The sequence below is a fragment of the Archocentrus centrarchus genome, chromosome 10 (genome assembly GCF_007364275.1).
Source record: "Archocentrus centrarchus isolate MPI-CPG fArcCen1 chromosome 10, fArcCen1, whole genome shotgun sequence".
Lineage (NCBI taxonomy): Eukaryota > Metazoa > Chordata > Actinopteri > Cichliformes > Cichlidae > Archocentrus > Archocentrus centrarchus.
The window spans coordinates 13,748,422-13,767,662 of NC_044355.1; the positions used below are offsets into that span (position 1 = coordinate 13,748,422).

At 40.7% G+C, this 19,241-nt stretch overlaps 1 protein-coding gene across 5 annotated transcripts in view; it reads right to left on the reverse strand.

Annotated features, from left to right (window-relative positions):
• mid2 (midline 2) overlaps nucleotides 1-19,241 on the reverse strand; it is a 171,840-nt gene that overhangs the window by 71,073 nt on the left and 81,526 nt on the right. For 4 of the 5 annotated variants that reach the window (XM_030739155.1, XM_030739154.1, XM_030739153.1 and 1 more), the window contains exon 2: nucleotides 3,024-3,901. In XM_030739155.1, coding sequence (XP_030595015.1) covers nucleotides 3,024-3,845 — 822 coding nt within the window. In that variant the 5' untranslated portion in view covers nucleotides 3,846-3,901. The remainder of the gene's footprint in view (nucleotides 1-3,023; nucleotides 3,902-19,241) is intronic. The other variant, XM_030739158.1, reaches the window with a different exon arrangement.

Below are 19,241 nucleotides of genomic sequence, written 5' to 3' on the forward strand. Positions count from 1 at the left end.
ATGAGATATTCACTGCTACAACAGAGCATCTTTTCGTTAGCAGTAATTTCAGTGAATGTGATTGTGCAGAAACAAAAATGTAAAGAGTAGCACCTTTAAGTTGTAGTCCTTTAAGCACATAAAAGTAAAATGCTATTACTGACATCTGGAGATTATGAGACGCGAACGTCTGTGCTTCTGAGCACGAGCTCTGCTTAACGGCTGCCTGGAGAATTAACTCGCTACCCTGCAGTTCTGCTGTGCCACATTCTGTGTTTAATGGTGCTTGCACTTGTTGCCATTTTCACTCCTATAATATCCACCCTACTTGCCCCAGGGAAGCTTACCTTTCCCCCTAATGTGAATGACATTATTGAGTGACAGCGTAGCTCCCAGTGTACACAGCGGAAGGAGGAAATGCTATCCAAAAATCAAAGATCAAACAGAAGGATGAAGGGGTCAAAGGAGCAACTGAGAGCAATTATTTAGTGGCACTGATTAATGACCAGCTAGAAGAGCTGACTGGGGCATTGCAGAAGACTGGTCAATAACATTAATAACATATGATTAAAAACTCAACTCAAAATCACAGACATTGGGTGGGAAGAAGATTGAAAGTTAGCTGCTACTGCCACTTGTGAGCTGAGCTGGAGCTTGGAATAGGGCTGGTCTCCTCCTTGACTTGGGCTAGATTGGGGATTTCAAAGTCAAGAGACTTCAAAGCCTTGGTGGGGAACGTTTAAACGAGCCACAGCCAGCCACGAATCAGAGAGGAAGAGGGACAGCAAAGTACTTACAGTAAACTCTCCCACAGCTTGAAGAGAATGAGTGGGCTAACACTAGTGTAAATAAACACCACACTCATGTGGGTTAAATCTGTGAGAGGAGGAATTTTGCTGACATGCTGGTACAAAACTGAAGATGGCAGCCAAAGTTTTGGTAGCACAAATCATCTGTAATACAGAATGTGGGCTCGCATTTTCACAAAATTAAAATGGATGGATTCGGAGCAATCACTGGCGTTGTGTTCACCTCAGTGACCCGATGAGATGGATTTTTGTTGCACATGAATATTAACAATGTCTTTTGAAATGTATTCTTACTGTACACCCACCCTTTTTGTACAGTAGAGTGACACAAAGACCAAATGTAAGACCATTAGAATGCATCCCTAATTTTTCTATGCAAAACACAACATCCACCTACAAAACTGCACTTAAACCGTACCAACTCTCCTGCTAAGGTGTTCATTTCTTTCTGAGTGCTTCACAATTCCATTTATTTGACAAAAATCAAACCATGGCAAAACCCATGTACCCCGGGAATGGATTTAAAGTATGGGCAAATATATGTAAAAAGTTATCTCTAGTGAAGTTATCTCTAGCAGTCTACAGGGCAAATACCTCAGCCTGAATTACTACTAAGGATTCAGTGAATTGAATATTGGAATACTGGGTTATGGCTGGTTGTTGAGCTTTTTTAATGACTGTCACTGTTTGATTTGTATACATTAATGGTCTGCTGCATTGAGAATCCATCCATCCATCCATCCATCCATCCATCCATCCATCCATCCATCCATCCATCCATCCATCCATCCATCCATCCATCCATCCATCCATCCATCCATCCATCCATCCTCTGCTACTTCTCTGGGACCAGGTTGCAAGGGCAGCAGTCTAAGCGCAGAAGTCCAGATTTCTCTCTAACTAGCCACCTCATCCGGGGAAACACTGGCATTTATCCAGAAATTTAATCTCTCCAGCACATCCTGGGTCTACCCCAGAGCCTCCTCCTGGAAGGACACGCCCAGAATACCTCACCCAGGTGGCATCAGATGCCCAAACCACTTCAACTGGCTCCTTTTGCCTTGAAAATCCAGTTTGGTAAATATTTAGCTTGTCAGGCACAGTTGTTGAATTGATGATGCCTTATTTTTGGTGTGTTGAGATACAGTTAAGAACTGTACACAGACATTGTCTTTGTACAGTGGACGTGTCCCTCCACATGTCCAACAAATTCAGTGCTAACAGGCTATTCCGGAGTCAGGTGTGGCTAGCTCCTCTCTGACACTATGACATGCCGATCATATATTATGCTCACTTTTTAATAATTTAGAGGCTGCAAGGTGTCCTTCATCTGATTGCTTTATTTAGATCCTTCAACTTGCCAGTTCAGTCTGATCCACAGGCACAGAGACACTGTAACACCGTAACTGGTAACAAGGAGAGCCAAGTATTATCTGTATTACACTATCCCACAGTACACAAGCTTTCTGACATGGCTGCAAGAGTGCAGATCCATGAGTGAGTGATAGGTTAATTAGATAATAAGTAAAATTTAGGATGTTGGCAAAAAAAAGAGTCTTTCTTTGGAAAAGGATGCTCACAGCGATATGAACACATAAAAGACACACAGATATGCTCAACACAAACTCATGATAGAAGTTTTTAGGCCAGCTGATGCATGCTGACCGCTTTAGGCCTTTAGTGGTGGAATTAGCTCCAGCTAGTGCCTTTCTCTGTTGTTTTTCACCCTGATTCAGCAGTCCCGGTCTTTACGCATAGCCTCTGAAAAAGCTCAGTGGCCACAGGGAATGCCAGCTCATCGACAATTATAATGACGGCCCTCCCTATTGGTCTCCTTCTCTCTCTGCCCTTCTCACCAGCACACTATCCCAATTGTCCCCCTCTCTCTCTCTCTCGCTCTCTATTTGTGATCTGTCTTTCTGCCCTTCTTGCAGAATAAAGGCTTTGTATGATGTAATGTTTATGGCACTGAAAGTTCACAGTCAACAGAAATGTCCATTCCCAAGGCAGGAGTGAACGGATTAGATTTTATTGTTTAGCAAACTGCAAACAAATATGATAAATGGTGCATGTTGTATGAAAACATCTGTGTTAAGAGGGGAACAGCCTTATAAGTAAATTGTGATTTTTCAGTCAAATTAGTTGCAGGTTGTGACTCACCATACTTCACAAACACAGGAGTGAAACAACATGAAATAGGGGCAGTACATAGAAATGACCTCATGAGGGACTTACCTTGAGCTTGTCAAAACGTTCAGTGAGGGAGGACACCTGGTGCTCTCTGTGGCGTCCCACGAGCTTGCAGAGGGCACAAATGAGCTGGTCATCTACCAGGCAGTACATGTTGACCTTCTCGTTCTCATGCTCAAGGCAGGTCAGGCCACGGATGTGGGTGTCTGGCACTGGCTCCACCAAGCGGTGGCTGGTGAAGGGCTTCTTGTTAGGGTGTGTTGCACGCAGGCAGCGGTCACAGTATGATACTTCACATGTGACGCAAGTCTTGACAGCCTCACGTGGTGGATCCTGCTCACAGAACTGGCAGCTGATCCGTGGATCCATTTTAGCAACAACAGCTGGACTGTGGTTAGCGTTGGTGTGGTTAATGTGATTGGTGTGGTTGGCGTGCTGGTGGGAGTGGCTGGAAGTGGCCGGGCTGCTACGGGCGCTGCCTCCACTTGTGCCACCACCACCGCCAATCGTTCCAGCTATTGTACCGCTAATGGTGGCGGTGTAGGGTCGCTGCGGCTGCAGGCGACGGCTTTCAGTGGGAGAATTGGGGCCGCTAAGGGAGGCCTTTTGAAAGCGGTCAATGATGTTCTGCAGCGTCACATTGCGCTTAAGGCCCTCCAGGCCGCGGTGATTCAGCGTGATGACGTAACGACAGGTGGGACACTGAAAGGCAGAAATGGATTCGAGGGGCTTGCTGGTGGAGCAGTGAGACACCAGGATGCGGTGAGCACAGTTAAAGCACAGACTGTGGGCACAAGGCAAGAGCAGGGGATCTTCAAACAACTCAAGGCAGATCGGGCAGGTCAGCTCAGACTCCAATGTTTCCATCTTCAGTTGAACCAATCTAAAGGTGACATCAAATCCCACGGAAGCTGGCCAATTACCTACGTGAAGAAAGAAGAAAGATATTACCAGTTAAAAAGGCCTCTAATTAGGAATTATATTTTTTCTTGCGCAAGAGAAGGCAAGATAATTTTACTTGTAAAGTACTTTTCATACAAAAAAAATCTATTTTTTATCTAACAAGTCATAAAGAAAAATACACAGCCAAACAATCAGCTTGTACATTCACTCATTTCTAATTTCACCTGAGTTAGCTGTGAAATACTGGCTTCAGGTAAGCTTGACTGAACTGCACAGATTTAGCAGAAATACACACATAACATCAACAACTTGATTCCCTTGATGCAGCCTTTACCTCTTCCTCTTGCAGACATACATGAAAGAGAGACAGCTAAATGGACAAGGAGAAGATAGTCAGTGGCCGACTGAATCAAAAAAAGAGGTTAAAATTAATGGAATGAACAGCAGCGAAAAGGAGAGACAGAGAAGTATGTAGAAGGACTTTTGCATTTCTGTATCACCTCGACACCTTACAGCTTTTACGGTAAGATCAGCTTGACTTTTCAAGCAACAACTCGAAGGAAATTTGAACTTTTAGTGCATGATCGCTGCAGCAAACAGTGAAAAACAGCTAAGCAAGAAAATTGATTTCAGATCCTCCTTGTTCTCCAAGCACTTCAAACCTCAACACCTGCAAATCAGGCTGTCTTCCCTGCGTGGCCTTAAAATCACTGACATGAGAAATCACTAATAACCCCCATCCCTCTCTTCCCCCGTGGCTCTGTGTCCTTAAAAAGAAACAAGGCAACCACCGTGAAACTGCTGTATTAAACCATGCAACCTCAGGAAGCAGACAGTGACAATTTCATTGAACAAGGTTGTTCCTAAAAGACTGCCCTTGTCTCCCTCTGCGGTGTTCTGCAGGTTATAACTAATTATGATGTTCAAAAAACATGTTATGAGGAAAGGTCAAGAATTACTGTACAAGGGCTACATTCTAACTAGATCTGACTTAGTCTTCCTCCAACATTTAAAGGAATAGAGAATGAATGTGAAAATGAAATGCATGACCATGAGTGTTGACAATAGGTGCTTATTAGTACATTTATTGAATAATGGTACATTCCGCCTGATGTTTTTCCTTGAATTCCAGGCTTAATACCTATCACTTGACAAAAAGTGACTTTAAGGACAGCCTGCCCAACAGGCTTTTTCAAGGCATTGATGGCTCTTTGTCAGTACAAACGATGTTATTTCAAACATAGGGGAATATTTTTTTAAAGCCTCAGAGATGGTTCAGTGCAGTGTAATCTGCCAGTTCTTTATTTGTTTAGTCAATAAAATTCTGAACAAAATAACAAGCAGAATTTCTCTGCCTGTGGTTATGTCTTCAATTTAACTTATTTTATCAGATCATCCAACCCTCCCTGAAGTCCAAAAGCTTAAAAAAAAAAGTAAAAGCTGGAACTCCTCAGTTCAGAGATGCTAAACCATGCAGGGTTTGGATTTTTTTCTTTCTTGAAAAATAACAAAAAAGAAAGACTAACAAGCAGACTGTAGTAGAACAAGTACACTAATGTTAATAAGTTACTGTTGCTAGTAAATTTTCTGACATCAACTGTTTAAAAGACTTAATACTAAAAACACACTTTGTGCTTTGTGAATTTAAAATGAGCTGTTGCTGTGACCTTAAACAGTTAAGCCTGAATCCAGAGGGATAATAAAGTTCACAGCTTACTGTCAAAGTATCATGTTGAAGTGTGGTATTGCCTTTGTTTCAATCGAGGAGTGACCTGTGGCCACCCTAGCCCGTTTATAATTACTGTGCTATAAGACTCCATTCTGACTTGGTAGTGTCCTATTAGTAGCAGTCCTAAAGAACTGTAAAATTGTGAACCATGCCTAATCTCTGGAAACAGCCCCCCCAAAACAAAATGTGAGATAGAGAGCTCAAAGGCTTAAACTCGTTTGCACTAACAAAAGTCCTCCCGTTCTGCAGCACCAGAAACAATGCCTCAACACTGAACTGTGTTCAAAGCAAACATGATTTAAGCAGTCGCAGTAGAGCTTGGGAAAGGCACTCAGATGAAGAAAACAGTTGTATGCATGCAGCTGCTTTCTTATAAAATTAATTATCTGGAAAGGAAATAAATAACTGCCCTCAGCCAATTATGCTGATAAAAGGCAAACGGCATTGCACTTGTGTGCAAAAAGTTGAACGTGAATGAGAAAATATATTTTAGGTATGAGTCTCTGAGTACGCTGTAGTTACATGTGTACATACGCATCCTCCTCCAATATTTCACCTTGGCTGCTATTTATCAGATACTGTATGAGGTTATCGCATAGCCTCGCTATGTCTGGTATAAAGAAAAATACTGGCAGCAGCTGGTGCTACCTCTCATCCTCCTGACAGTAGATTCTTTAGGTGGCACAAATCCCCCTGGAGGTACAAGCTCCAGGACACATAATTACCAGATCTTGGTAGATCTTAATGGGGTGCATGAGAGCCTCAGTGACTTTATTCATATTCTACTCAACCTAATAATATGTTAGCTTTTATATGTTATAAGCCACGGAAATAACATTGAAAGCTGAGTTACTAGAATGACTAATCAGATGAGCTTTTGCATACACATCCAGCAAATTCTTAGACCCATTTTATCCATCCCAAAAGGCCTGAAACACCTTTTTGATGCTATTTCTGCTGGATGGTCATTAAATGAAAGGACAAATTAGTAGTATAGAAACTGTGTGATATTTTACCTCAAACAGTCTTCTTCATCACAAAAGAATTCTGAAGGAATATTGAAGAAGGTTGAAAAACAATGAAGGTTCTTGGCATATGCTAGGTGGTGTCTTATGAGTTTGAGACCCCCTCCCAGTCATAATTTTTTAATTGGCAAAACTAAGTAACCTTCACAATCACTTAAAAACCCGTTTTACGTGCAACAGCAGCCAGAAATGCTTATTCATGTAAAAATAAATCAATAAAATGAAAAATTCCCTGCCTGCCGGGTCACCCCTGAAACACCTATGTCACCAGGAGCTTTAATGTATGAATGCTCTCTTAATCACAATAAATTCTTAACTGCTTTATCATGTCTACACGACAGTGATTACACGTCATTGTCTGTTATTTGTAAAAGCTCTATTGAAACACATCAACTCTCCTTATTTGTAAATGGTAACACATAATAAAAAAAAATAAACACTTAGATCTATGCACCATTTGAGGCCTTTGAATCTCATCATCATTTTGACTACAAACTGCAGCAATACTGACAGAACATTCCAGGCCATGTTCACATAAAAGGCAAAAAAAAAAAAAAAAAAATCTAAATTGAAACAATAAGTGTGGAAGATCTTTTAACACTTTCATCAAATTGTGCCCTGGTCTGAAAACCCATACAGTTAAAGCAATCTGACAGCAGAAGGGTTATTAATCATTATGAAAATTCACTGAATGCAAATTGGGAAAAGACTGTCAAAAGACTGAAACAGAGGCGCTGGTATAGCTACATATTATACTGCACCACTGAGAAACCTGCAAAATAAAAAATGCATGAATTGTATCAAGGCTGCCAAACTCCAAAGTGTCAGAGATTGTCAGTAGATGTAGCTTACAGTAGCTATCAGTATGAGAAGCCTGTGATATCCTTCCTCAGTAAATACACTTATGGCATGGTTGAAAAAAATCCTAAGTGACCTCTTTCTTGAGCTATTGTGTTCACAAGATTTTAAATAACTTAACCTCTGACCTTTTGAGGTCGAGGTCACCAAAATTTGAGGTCATCTGAGATTTTTAGAAGATACGCCTACTGTATCAATATAAAAATCCTAAGTGACGTCGTTATCGAGTCATCGCGTTCAGAAGATTTTCAGAAAATTTGAGGTCAAGGGCGCCAAGATTCAAGTTGGTTTGAGATTTTGAGTAGATGCACCTGTGGTATCAATTTGAAAATCTTACATCACCTCGTTCTCGAGTTAGCGTGTTCACAAAGTTGGGTGTCCACACTACCTACCTGCTTGCTCGCCCAGCAGGGTGACAACAATACCCCATCAGCCTTTCAGGCTAAGGGGTAAAAAGCAAGTGAAAAGCACAGAAGTTCTCTGGGACTGAGAACAGATAGGGGCTAAGCAACAATTCAGTTGGACTGACAGTTTCAGTATTATAAATCAACAACGGGGAAGAGTGCACGCATCCGTTAAGTGATGCTGCACGGACACGTCTTCATCTTTCAGCTGTTCTCTTTAGCAGTTGCCACAGTGGATCATCTGCCTCCATCTCACCCCATCCCTCCATCGTTCTCTTTCACACCAACCTTCTGCATGTCCTCCACTACATCTTCCTCTTTTATGCCTGCCTGACAGCTCCATATTCAACATCCTTCATCCATTGTATCCACTATCATTCCTTTGCATGTCCAAACCATCTCAGCCTTGCCTCTCTAACTTTGTCTCCAAATCACTCAACCTGAGCCCTCCTTCTGATATACTTATTTCTAATTTTCTGGCCACTCCTAACCTTAACAGCTTCAACTCAGCCACCTCCAGCTCAGGCTCTGAATAGATCCTTCAGGGAAGTAAATCTGTCAGGAGAGCTGTATCATAACTAAGGTTGCCAGACAAAAAAAACAAAAAACTGCCAGTCAGATACTAATCAATATGAACAATAAGTATCGGATTAGACACTCATGTGCAGCTGTATCAAATACCAACAGTGCTGTCTTCACCTCCTCCAGATGACACACAGCTTCACACAGCACAGCTGCAGACAAGCAGGCACCCAGCTAGCTACTGAAGTAGTAATAAAATGATAACGATAATGTGAGAGCTAAGCAGCGTTATCAGTCTTGCCTGTCGGTAACATTAATAGATGGTGTTAATTTAACAGGACAACACATTTTTTTTGTGTCTGAAAGGTTTTTCTGTTTCTCTTAAAGTCTCAGACTGAAGCTGAGTAAAGCCCACCAGCAACTAGACAGAAACAATGACGCTCACTAACTTATAAATTAGCAATGAAATGTGGTGCCAAGTCACCAGAATCACAGCACTACGTCAGACAACCTTATCTAATCTTTATTTTTTTTAAAAAGCCTCTCAATTTTTTATATTTTTTCCTCCACAAATAGTAGAGTATTGCACATTTTCCTGGGTATCAGGATCGAGTTTGAAATTCTGAACACTCAACTATTGAGCACATCAGATCACGTATGAGTGCGTGACCATTAAACTGCATATTTTATCAACATCTAATTCAACTGCTGACTGAATCAGCAGTGTCACTTTATTCCCTAGGACAGAGCTCAGCAGTGTTCCTTATGCTGATGCCAATGTGAATGTGTTTAACGGAGCATGGTGTTATAATTAACACCGAGCTTTAACACACCATCAACAGCCCCATTAAGCTTTAGCTATGTCACTCTGGGGAAACAATGCCAGCTATGATGGGAGTCACTAAGGGACTGAATTGCTAGCCTCATGGTAAAGGCGTCTGCTCCGCAGACAGGCTCACACGAACACACACATACACACACACATCCACAAAATCCTAAGCACGCACAGCCAGAGCTCCACATTTACAAGCACAAACTCTTGTTGTCTTGTTGTCTCTCTTCATCTGCCATTCTTGTTAAGGTGAAGTGTCCCATCTGGAAGGAGAACAGCTTGAGCTAGTGCTTCACGAAAAGCACTCATATCACAGGCATACACACACAGTACCACACAAACCCAAATAAACAGCACATGCACAAAAGCATAAACCTGTACGGCACTTACTCTGATCTATTGTCTTGTCTACTGTAGCAACATTTTTTGGTCTCACCCAGACCTTTTAATGAGGTGAATGAAAAAAGAAAAAGAAAAAATGGACATGATCAACGACTTATTAATCTGTACACATTGAAATGCAGACTGAATTTTTCATCTGTATATACTTAAAACCTTTACCCACACATTTTTGTCTAGTGTACATGTGGGTGGAGACATAACCTGAAAGAAATTCTGCAAAATAGAAAACACTGACATCACGCTTTGTGTCAGTTCATAATCTTACACTAAAAAAATAAAGGAGGCTGTTTATTTAAAATCCCAGTCCCAGTCCCCTGTGTCTATGGCTGCATGTGCTTTGACGCATGCATCAGCATGGAGAGATGACACTTGCGGAACAAAGATGATTATCCTTGTATAAACAATTTAGTGGTAAAAACTAAATTGCTCCCCAGTGAACTGTAGTAGCACAGCTGCAGAGCCAAAATGGAAGCTTAATGGACACTTGATGATGATGGAATGAAGATGGTAATAGATAAAGAGAATCACCACACATAGACCTTTGCTCTAAGGCCAAAAGTGCATTTCCACTGAAGCAATTTTTAAAGATACAAAAGGAGGTGCAACCAAGACAGATGCAAGACATCTATCAGAGATGTTCTCTGAGAAAGAGAGCAGGATGAAAGACAGATGCAGACACCACAGGCGAGTAGTCGTTATTATGATTATTATGATACTACTTTCTGGTGTCATTCAAACCCAGCAGACTGTCACCTACTTGCAAAATTTGGAGAGAACACATGCATGACACATGACAGATGCATTTTAAAAAAACGCTAAGATGTACTTCTACCTCTTGGTTGCTACTCCAGTAAAAGCTGCCTTCACTGATGCAACTGACACACTGTCACAATCTGCAGTGAATCACCACTTTTCATTGTCAGATTGACAGTGTTTACAAAACCAACACACCCCCACACTCTCCCCTACCTGTACCCACTACTCTCTGTACTGTAAGTGTCCCTTGAATCTATCTATTTATCACCAGAGGCTGTCGATCACAGGCTTATCACAGAAAAAGGAAGCGGAGCAGAAAAATCACATGCTTGAGGTTTAAGGCTCCAGAGAGCAAGACAGCAGTAAACAACAACACTGGGGGTTCAGCGGTCTTCCTTTTGGAAAGGCTTTAGAAAATACACCATGAGACACAGCCATGTTTATCCCTGTGGGATGCGGGAGGAAGAAAAGTGCATGACAATGCTGCCACAACACACAAAACTTTCCTAATGATTAGAAATGGTTCTCAAAAGCCTTGTACTAATCACTTATATTGCTCAGAAAAAAGAGTAGGAGGGCAATGTTCTAGCTCACTGCAAAGTGGGGGAGGGTGATTTTCTTAATAACTTACCCATGTAAATTTCATTATAAGACTTAAAGTTATATATTATCATGTGCGTGGCTGCTTTGACAGACAGGTAGGTGCCCACCACACTGCATGCTTGGCAATCATCTCAGTGAGTCAGATTCAGTGAACTGGACCTCTTGACTGTGTTTGTGGTATTGGTGCCTTTTATGACATTTTTTAATGCAATTAGCTGACAAATATTACGGATTCTTGTATCCATCCAAGAAGTCTGTATTCTAGCTTTGGTGAGTCAGATTCTAGCAGTTTGATGCTTAGAAACTGGCAGTGTGGTTTATCCATACAGTCTATGGATGCATCTAACTAATCATCATCATTGCTAGTGGTCCTTGCACACTTTTGCCTCCCAAAAACCAAAATGGCAGCAGCCAAAATGGTAACGCTGAGGTTTCAAATCACCCATTGGTGTCAGTATTTCAGTAATATTTGCCATCCTGATGTGTGAGTAGTAAAATAGCGCATCTCCCAAAAATCAACCATTCCATTTTAGAAATTATGATTACCCTGGCAACCCATCTGCAAAATGTGTTCTGGAGAAAGCTGCATACATACAGTACACAACTCTATCTTTTCTGACTTACGTGATAACATTTAGTGCTTTATTGAACTGTAAAGGCCAGCCTGAAGTCTGTGACCTCAATTTGCCCTGGACCTTTTGTTATGCAGCTCACATTTCACAAATATCTAACAACCAGGAAAAACATTAAACATGCTTTTATCAAATGAAAAGCTTTCCGTCCTTGCTTGTTCAGCAGTAACACATTACCAATTTGAAAAAAAAAAAAAAAAAAAAAAAGCCTGGAATAAAACAGGAAAATGAAGCTTGAAATTTTTATGGAGCAGGAAAACTGTTGAAACATGGCACAACAAGGTGGAAGTGTGATTTCTCTCTCTGGCTCTGCGCAGTGCATTTCTCACTTAAACAAGGGCATTTCATTCATGACTTTATGGAGTAACCAAATATCACGCCTGGAGCCAACATGCATGTTTTTACAGAGAATGGCTGGCCTGTTCGTGCAATGTTAAATCACAAAGCCTCACACACTTTGGCGAGCGTGCACAAATTAGAAGAACGAAAAACAGCAACCCGACATTACACGGCTGTATGAATGCTTTCATTAGTGGCAGTGTTAGCAAACACAGCTCTCAAGCCCTTCCCATGGCATTTACCATAATCACCTCAGCTGAGCATTTAAACCAAAAAGAAACAGGACATTGTTTGAGTGGATTCAGTGGAATTCAGCTGCATTAGTGGATTGAAATGCTGACATTTTAGTGGGCAATTAATTTTAACAAGGTTAAAAAATACCCCACGCATAAGATGCATGTCAGGACAGGTTACTGATGACTTATGCCAGAAATCAAGAAATGTATTCATTATTTTAGAAAGAGAAATAGAGCAGCTCCAAAAATAACTTGACCAGAATGCAGTAAAACTATACATAAGAATATATATGTGGGATTAAGCAGCACATTAAGATGCCATGTGTCTCAGTGTGGCTTCTTTTCAGGACAATGTTAAATGTTTAGGACATTAGAAACTTATGAGTGTTCTTTAAGCAAAGCCTCCATTTTTACCCTTTTTTTTTTCCCCTTCATGTTTCCATCCCTTCTTCCTCTACTCTCACTTTTTTGCCCACCTCCACTGGCTCAGTTTTTCCTCTCTCTTCCTCCCTCTTTTCCCTGCTTTTTCCTCTCTGCAGCAGACCTCAGAGTAGGCCGGTTCCATCAAACATGTGATTCCTATTCATAGAATGTAAACAGTAATGCCGCCAAGCTGGTGTTTCCATTTCACATTCAGTACAGTTGAGCAGACCGTCTTAAACTTAACCCCCTCATTGCTACACTGGAGGCAGCGACAACTCCAAAACCAATTTCAAAACAAATCTCGATCGCGTCTCAGTGTGTTATGTTTCTTACATCTTATCTCATGTTTGTCGCTCATAGATTGGTATATGTTTTCAGCAAAGAGCCCACATCTACATAGTGTACACTACACAGCAATTACTTTATTGTCTAAATTTGATTCAAAATTTATTTATTTTTTTTTTAATTTGAGTATCAAGCACCTGCCAGGCTTCAAATTCAGCCTGCACTCTTCCACGACATCAATGAAGTACTTAAATAGTCACCGGGAAGGGCAGCAGACCATTGCCAGTTAACTTTTCCATTCCCAGGTTACCAATGTTAGCCCTTTGTTTGGGCAAAAAATGGGCCTGAGTCCCAGGCCCAGGAGTTCACCTCACTAACCCTTAGCAGCTCTAGTGGAAACTCATTAATACTTTATGAAATAGGTAATAATAGTGCAAGCATTTCAGCATAAATTAATCTGGTAGGAATGAAACATAGTGCGTTGACTAAGTTATGAATGTGCTTAATGGCATCCAAATTAGGTTGCAGGCACTGCTATAATTTATAATTTATTATTAGGAACAACAGTATATACCAGAGCATACAGAGCTGAAAGATGAAAATGCTGTATATTACGAATGGAGACCCAGAACTTTTTTTTTTTTTTACAGTGGCAGAAAATTAGATGAAAGTTTTAAACATCTGAACCTTTATTTAATTTATTTCCGTCTCTTATACACTTTTATCAAATAGCTTATTACCTTTCTTTAGGCTTTGTCATTTGTTCACCTGGCTCCAAGACTGGGGAAACATTGAATGTCATATTGACTCTAACATACACACTATTACTATATATTGATTCCCCTGGCTTGTCACTGAGGGTGCACATGTCTCAGTAACACTCCTTTTCATAGCCATATTTGTTTTCCTGTCAGCAGCGCTGATGAGGGTTCTATTGTGTGAAGGACATTTACTGATGCAAGACAGTGAAAATAAAATAAACAATCAACTCTTGTTAAGTCCAAGGCCAAGCCAGACCTGCTAATTGGTTTAATGTATTTATACATGAAAGCAGACTGGAATGAGATTTTCACAGAGTTGTGACAGTGAATAGAGCACACCTCCTATCCTTTACTCTCTGCTTAATGCTTCTGCCTGTTACAGCCTGGCAGCCTGTGGGTAATAAAGTTAATAGTGTCAGACGTCGTCTCGTCAGCTCTCTGAGGCTCTTTTGCTGTGGTAGAGAGCCTTATCAGGCCTCAACACAACACTGGAGCAACCAGGCCCCTACCTCTCTTCATGCTGCTCCCATTATTCATGTGTATTTGCCCAGGTGAGAACAAACCCAAGGATCAGAAGTTGGCAGAACAGCTTATTAGATATTTAGACACAGCGGCATGTAGTGAGAGCGAAGGAGAAGTAGAGAGAGAACAGCGATACCACTAAACAACAAAAGCAAAAATATAATAAGTAAGCAGGGTTCAATCCACTGGCAAGTGTTTAGGTTGTGACCGGCTGACCTTGACAATCAGGCTCATCAGACAGATTACGGTCTGTCTGATCTTTACTGTGTTATTTAGTTTTATAACCTCTTCTCCCTCTCTTCTGTAAAAAAAAAAAAAAAAAAAGTTTTAAATTGTGAAATATACTTTCTTCTTAGTCAACATTTTCAAAGGCAGCTCACCTTGAACACCGTGAAAGAGCAACAGTGCTGTTTTATCCTTTAGGACTTACCGGCAATCTCCAATAATAAATATTTTGGAGTGAAACAATGCCCCATACATGCATTCATGAAGCTAAAATGACACATGAGTGAATGATTCATAGGTGCACAATGCAGAACCCAAGAAATCTGTTGTTGTTCCAAGTTTGTTTGCTGAAAAGCAACCATGCTTGCCTCTACTGACACTTGACACCAATTCAGCCTCAATTTTTTTTTTTTTTAGATATTTTTATTTGGCTCTGCGTGTGTATATATGTGCACAACTGCACAGTGCCAAGTTAATGGCTTACCTTTTACTGGAATTCTCTATAAATATGGTAATTTACTTCACATCGTGTGAAAAAGCAATCTACGCACCACATAAGCGACACTCTGAGCTTCCAAAAAGAGGATCTTTTCAGATGGAAATTGCATTCTTGGCCTCTGTATACCTATATGAAACTGGAAAAACTGTCAAGAAAACAATAGTCCTCTGTATGAAGATTGACGATATATTTGTGAAAAGTTTTCCCATTGTGAAAACAGCTGACAGTTTAAAATACATATTATTTGTGCTCTAAAAGAGAAGGATGAGTGATCCATAAGGTGCCAGCCACTTTATCAACATCTTGTCAGGGAGCAACAGTAAATGATGTTGTCCATGCTGGTGTTATTGATTCTACTAGTCAGATACCCAGGTCAATATTGACGTCTTAAAACCATGAACAATCGTGATTGCTTATATGACAGCTATTGTTCTTAAGAAATATCTCTGAGGGAAAAAAAAAAGCTGTCCTATTGAACTACAATGAATTTGACTACTTGAAAATCACAGGACCGGAGCTGCTCTTCTCTTCAAAGTAGTAATTTTGCAAGATAAAAACCAACATTTTTCAGGCGGAGAACAAACTATACTCTTGCAGCTAGAGCTACAGATTGTGGCAGTGTGTCATGATAAGACTTAGATAAAGGAATACAAAAGCTCCAAACAGAAAATGCCTTTCTGGTGAATGTGTGTGTGTATATGTGTGTGTGTCCTTGTGGTTATGTGTTACCACATGTGCATGCAGTTTCCTAAATCTGCCAAGACCAGCAGCTGGGGTTTGGTCTTTCAGACTCTTTGCGGAGCCTGCCAGCAGAGGGAAATAAATTTATACGCCTGATTCAAAAGATAGTACAGATTGAAGACCTGTTGGAGTTGTCTCAGCTAAATCATCCATAACCCCATTACCTACAGAGAGTAACTAACCTTGTTTTAGGGATGACTCTTTCTTTCTCCCATTCTCAGCAGAGGTGGAGGGAGAAATAACAGTGTGAAATGACAAACTGGATGACTTGATATTTTAAACCCAAGATGAATTTTTCATTTTGATATGGGTGCTCTCTGTATAGAATTGCATACTGCCTTTAATGCCACATTGCATGCTGCACATTGTAGGGCCATGTTTTCCCAGATGTACATGAACTGCGTTCATTTAAATGTGAAACAGAAACTTTTCATAACTGTTAAATTAAAGGGAACTGTGCTCAGCTGCCAGCAGTGAGAACGGACCAGTTCGGTCACCCTGAGTCAAAGTCTGTACTCTCCCCCAAGCACAATGCATCCTGAAGGGCCATTTGCCAGTTCTACTGTAGTAGATGGTCTCATTAATAAACCAGGAGGTATCTGTAAAGTGTTACTAGGATGTTCAGTTATTCATGCTTGTTGGGTGTCAGGGAGAAAGAAATACGAACTGCAGAAGTAAACCAGAAGAGATGAAACAAAAAAAAAAAAAAAACACAGCAAGGTCAAGAGAAATCACCACAAAAATAAATCGCACACTCAGACTGAAAACAAAAAGAGCAATAAAGACAGGGAGTGGGGAAGGGCGGAGAGGTGGGAGACCTTGCCATGACTGTGACCCCAGGGAGGGGGTTCCTGTCCTTTATCACGCTCTACAAAGTCAGATGCTTCTATTTATACAGCACTGTAATGTTTGGCATTTCCTTCGAGGGGGGGGGTGAGTATGAGCCATTGTTTTCCTTGGCTGCTGTTCGATTGGCTCAGCATGCTCCATGCGTTGAAATGTCAGCAGCTTATAGCTCTATTTGTTTGATTAGGTCTCTTTATCACTGATAAACGATCATTTGTTCATTCTCAAGATGGGAAATCTTATTATTGTTAGGGGTGAAAAGACATGCTGATTGATAGCACAATGGATGAGTCCTGACAGCCGTTTGATGAATTTAGTTTCCTTAATCTCCTCTGAAATATTTATGGGATATGTTGTAGGCTGCCGATGTGTATATCACAACACAACCGTCAAAAGGCAGATCTGAGCTTGCTGATTACAGCTGTACTAACAATGATGTTGCAACATATAATCATTGCAAACTCATTTGCAGTACACAGCAGTCACTCTAAAAATTAAGAAGTCAACTTTACCGGCAAAGAGGAAAATACAGAGGAAAATAGAGACAAAGCAATACAATATTGGGATTGTTTTATGAACTGAAGAGAACGAATGGACGTCCAGGAATGTGTGACAGCACTTCAGCCATCTATCTGGCTTCAAATGCCACATTTACCACCATCCATTCTTTGTGGTTTTAATGATTCTTCAGTACAACTCGTGGTGATGATAATGGCTCATTTACTGTATGGAGCCCGACTGATTTATCAGTGGGCCAATATCATTGGCCAGTATTAGCTAGTTACCGATCTGCCTGTATTGGTATTTATAATGGCCGATCAATTAAACATTAAGAAGTAAAGAGACATGGGAAACACCCTACAACCATATTTTGAGTGTTGACATTGCACAATTTGCAAAAGGGCACTCTACAACTTCCCAGTTGAGTCTGGAACACCCCAAACAAAGCAATTAGTTGATTCGAGCAGTCTGGGAGAGCGTAATTGAGTAAATAAATGATTATACCTAACAAATGTTGGGGAAATATCAACTTATTTATCAGAATATCAGATTTTTAAATATAGGAATCAGTCTTAAAAATCTTACATTGATCGGGCTCTACACATTTTGCAAAAATGACATCTGAAATTGTTTTATGATAATATACAAACACGTTTGCTGTGCCAGAAAACTTAAAAAAAAAAATTAAGCCAGGATCTATAAAAATCTATAATATTAACAATTATAATAACATTCAGAAAATGTGCTTTGCGCTCACAAATCTGAAGCATTCTGAATAATGTGTTTGTGAAAACAAAACCACATTGCCTCCTCAGCATGGCCCCACAAGCACAGCTGACACAGATCAATAGGCTGTTAGTTAAACAATAGATTGCCAGCATTTTAAAAATAGCCAGTCCCCGGGGCACTGCAAAACCAAAGAAAATAATTGTGAAGGTTAACAATGCCCACCGCTATATCAACACTGAACTGAACCTATGGCCGAGAGACTTAGAAATCAGTCAAAAGAATTCCCACTCATAATTATGCTGGCTCGAAATAAAAACGGTCAGCTTCAGTGGAGCAGCTTTATATTCTAAATAACTAACAGTTTTAAAATAAAGCCTCCCTTGCAAACACTCACTTATAATCTCTAGCAGAGGGTCTAGAGAACATCAGACATTTCTGAAGAACGGCCAGCAAGAAAGGAAAAGAACACGTTTAAGAAGGAAGGTGTTCCTTAAAAGCACCTGCTGGGCAGATCACTGTGTATGATAGAATTATGTACGTGTCTATATGTGAGTGCATGAGTCAGCTGAGATTTTTTTTTCCCCCTCCTCTAACCCCTTAACTTTTTGTCTCTGCTCTTTGATCTGTACAGCTATGAACCCTCCTTAGAAACCCCCAAATAACCTTGCAGCTCAAAAATCTTTTTTCACGCCTCCTCCTGTTTACACCTACCTTCTTGATCTTTCTCTTTATAGTTATTCCCTCTCTCCGCCCGCATTTCCATTTCCAATCCCTCTATTTTTATCACAGCTGCATCCGGGCTTGTGCTGCTGAGGTGATGCGTTCATTATTGCAAGCAACACACCTCAGTTATATGGACAAGAAATGAAGGGAGCGAGAATTTGTGTTGGAAGTTTCCAGGATAGTTGGAATAGTTGGAAATATTTGAAGATGCAATGATACCAGAAACATGGTGGAAACTTTGTTGTAAAGTTATAAGAAAAAATTTTAAGAACTTCAAAAGTTAAAACAAACAAACAAACAGAAATGTTTAACTCCTCCAGCTGAAGCCAGTCACTGGGCATAAATCCACACCTTCACAATATCCACAGTTCCTGCTTCCAAGAGCCAGGAGGTGTGGAACACTCGACCCAATAGACAGGTCTCTTGGGTGGACAGCATGACGTCAGGACTGGGCCTGATTTGTGGATGCCGGTGCCAGCAGGTGAGATCATGGGAAACATCTGTACCAATGTAGGCAGCTGGCTGTTAACTGGTGTGGTTGAAAATTGGCCGCCTCCTCCTCAGCTGAGCTGACCTCCCCTTTTTTCAGTTTTGACCTAGTGTTCTCACACACACTTCAGGTCACCATGACAAGTTAAGGTCGCATTCCCACCCTAGTTTTCTTTAGTCTGAACCACCACACAATCTGTTATGTCTAAATACAGCACTTGCTTATATCAGGATGTCAATAGTGTTAGTTGAAAAGGTTTGCATTCCTGTTAAATGAC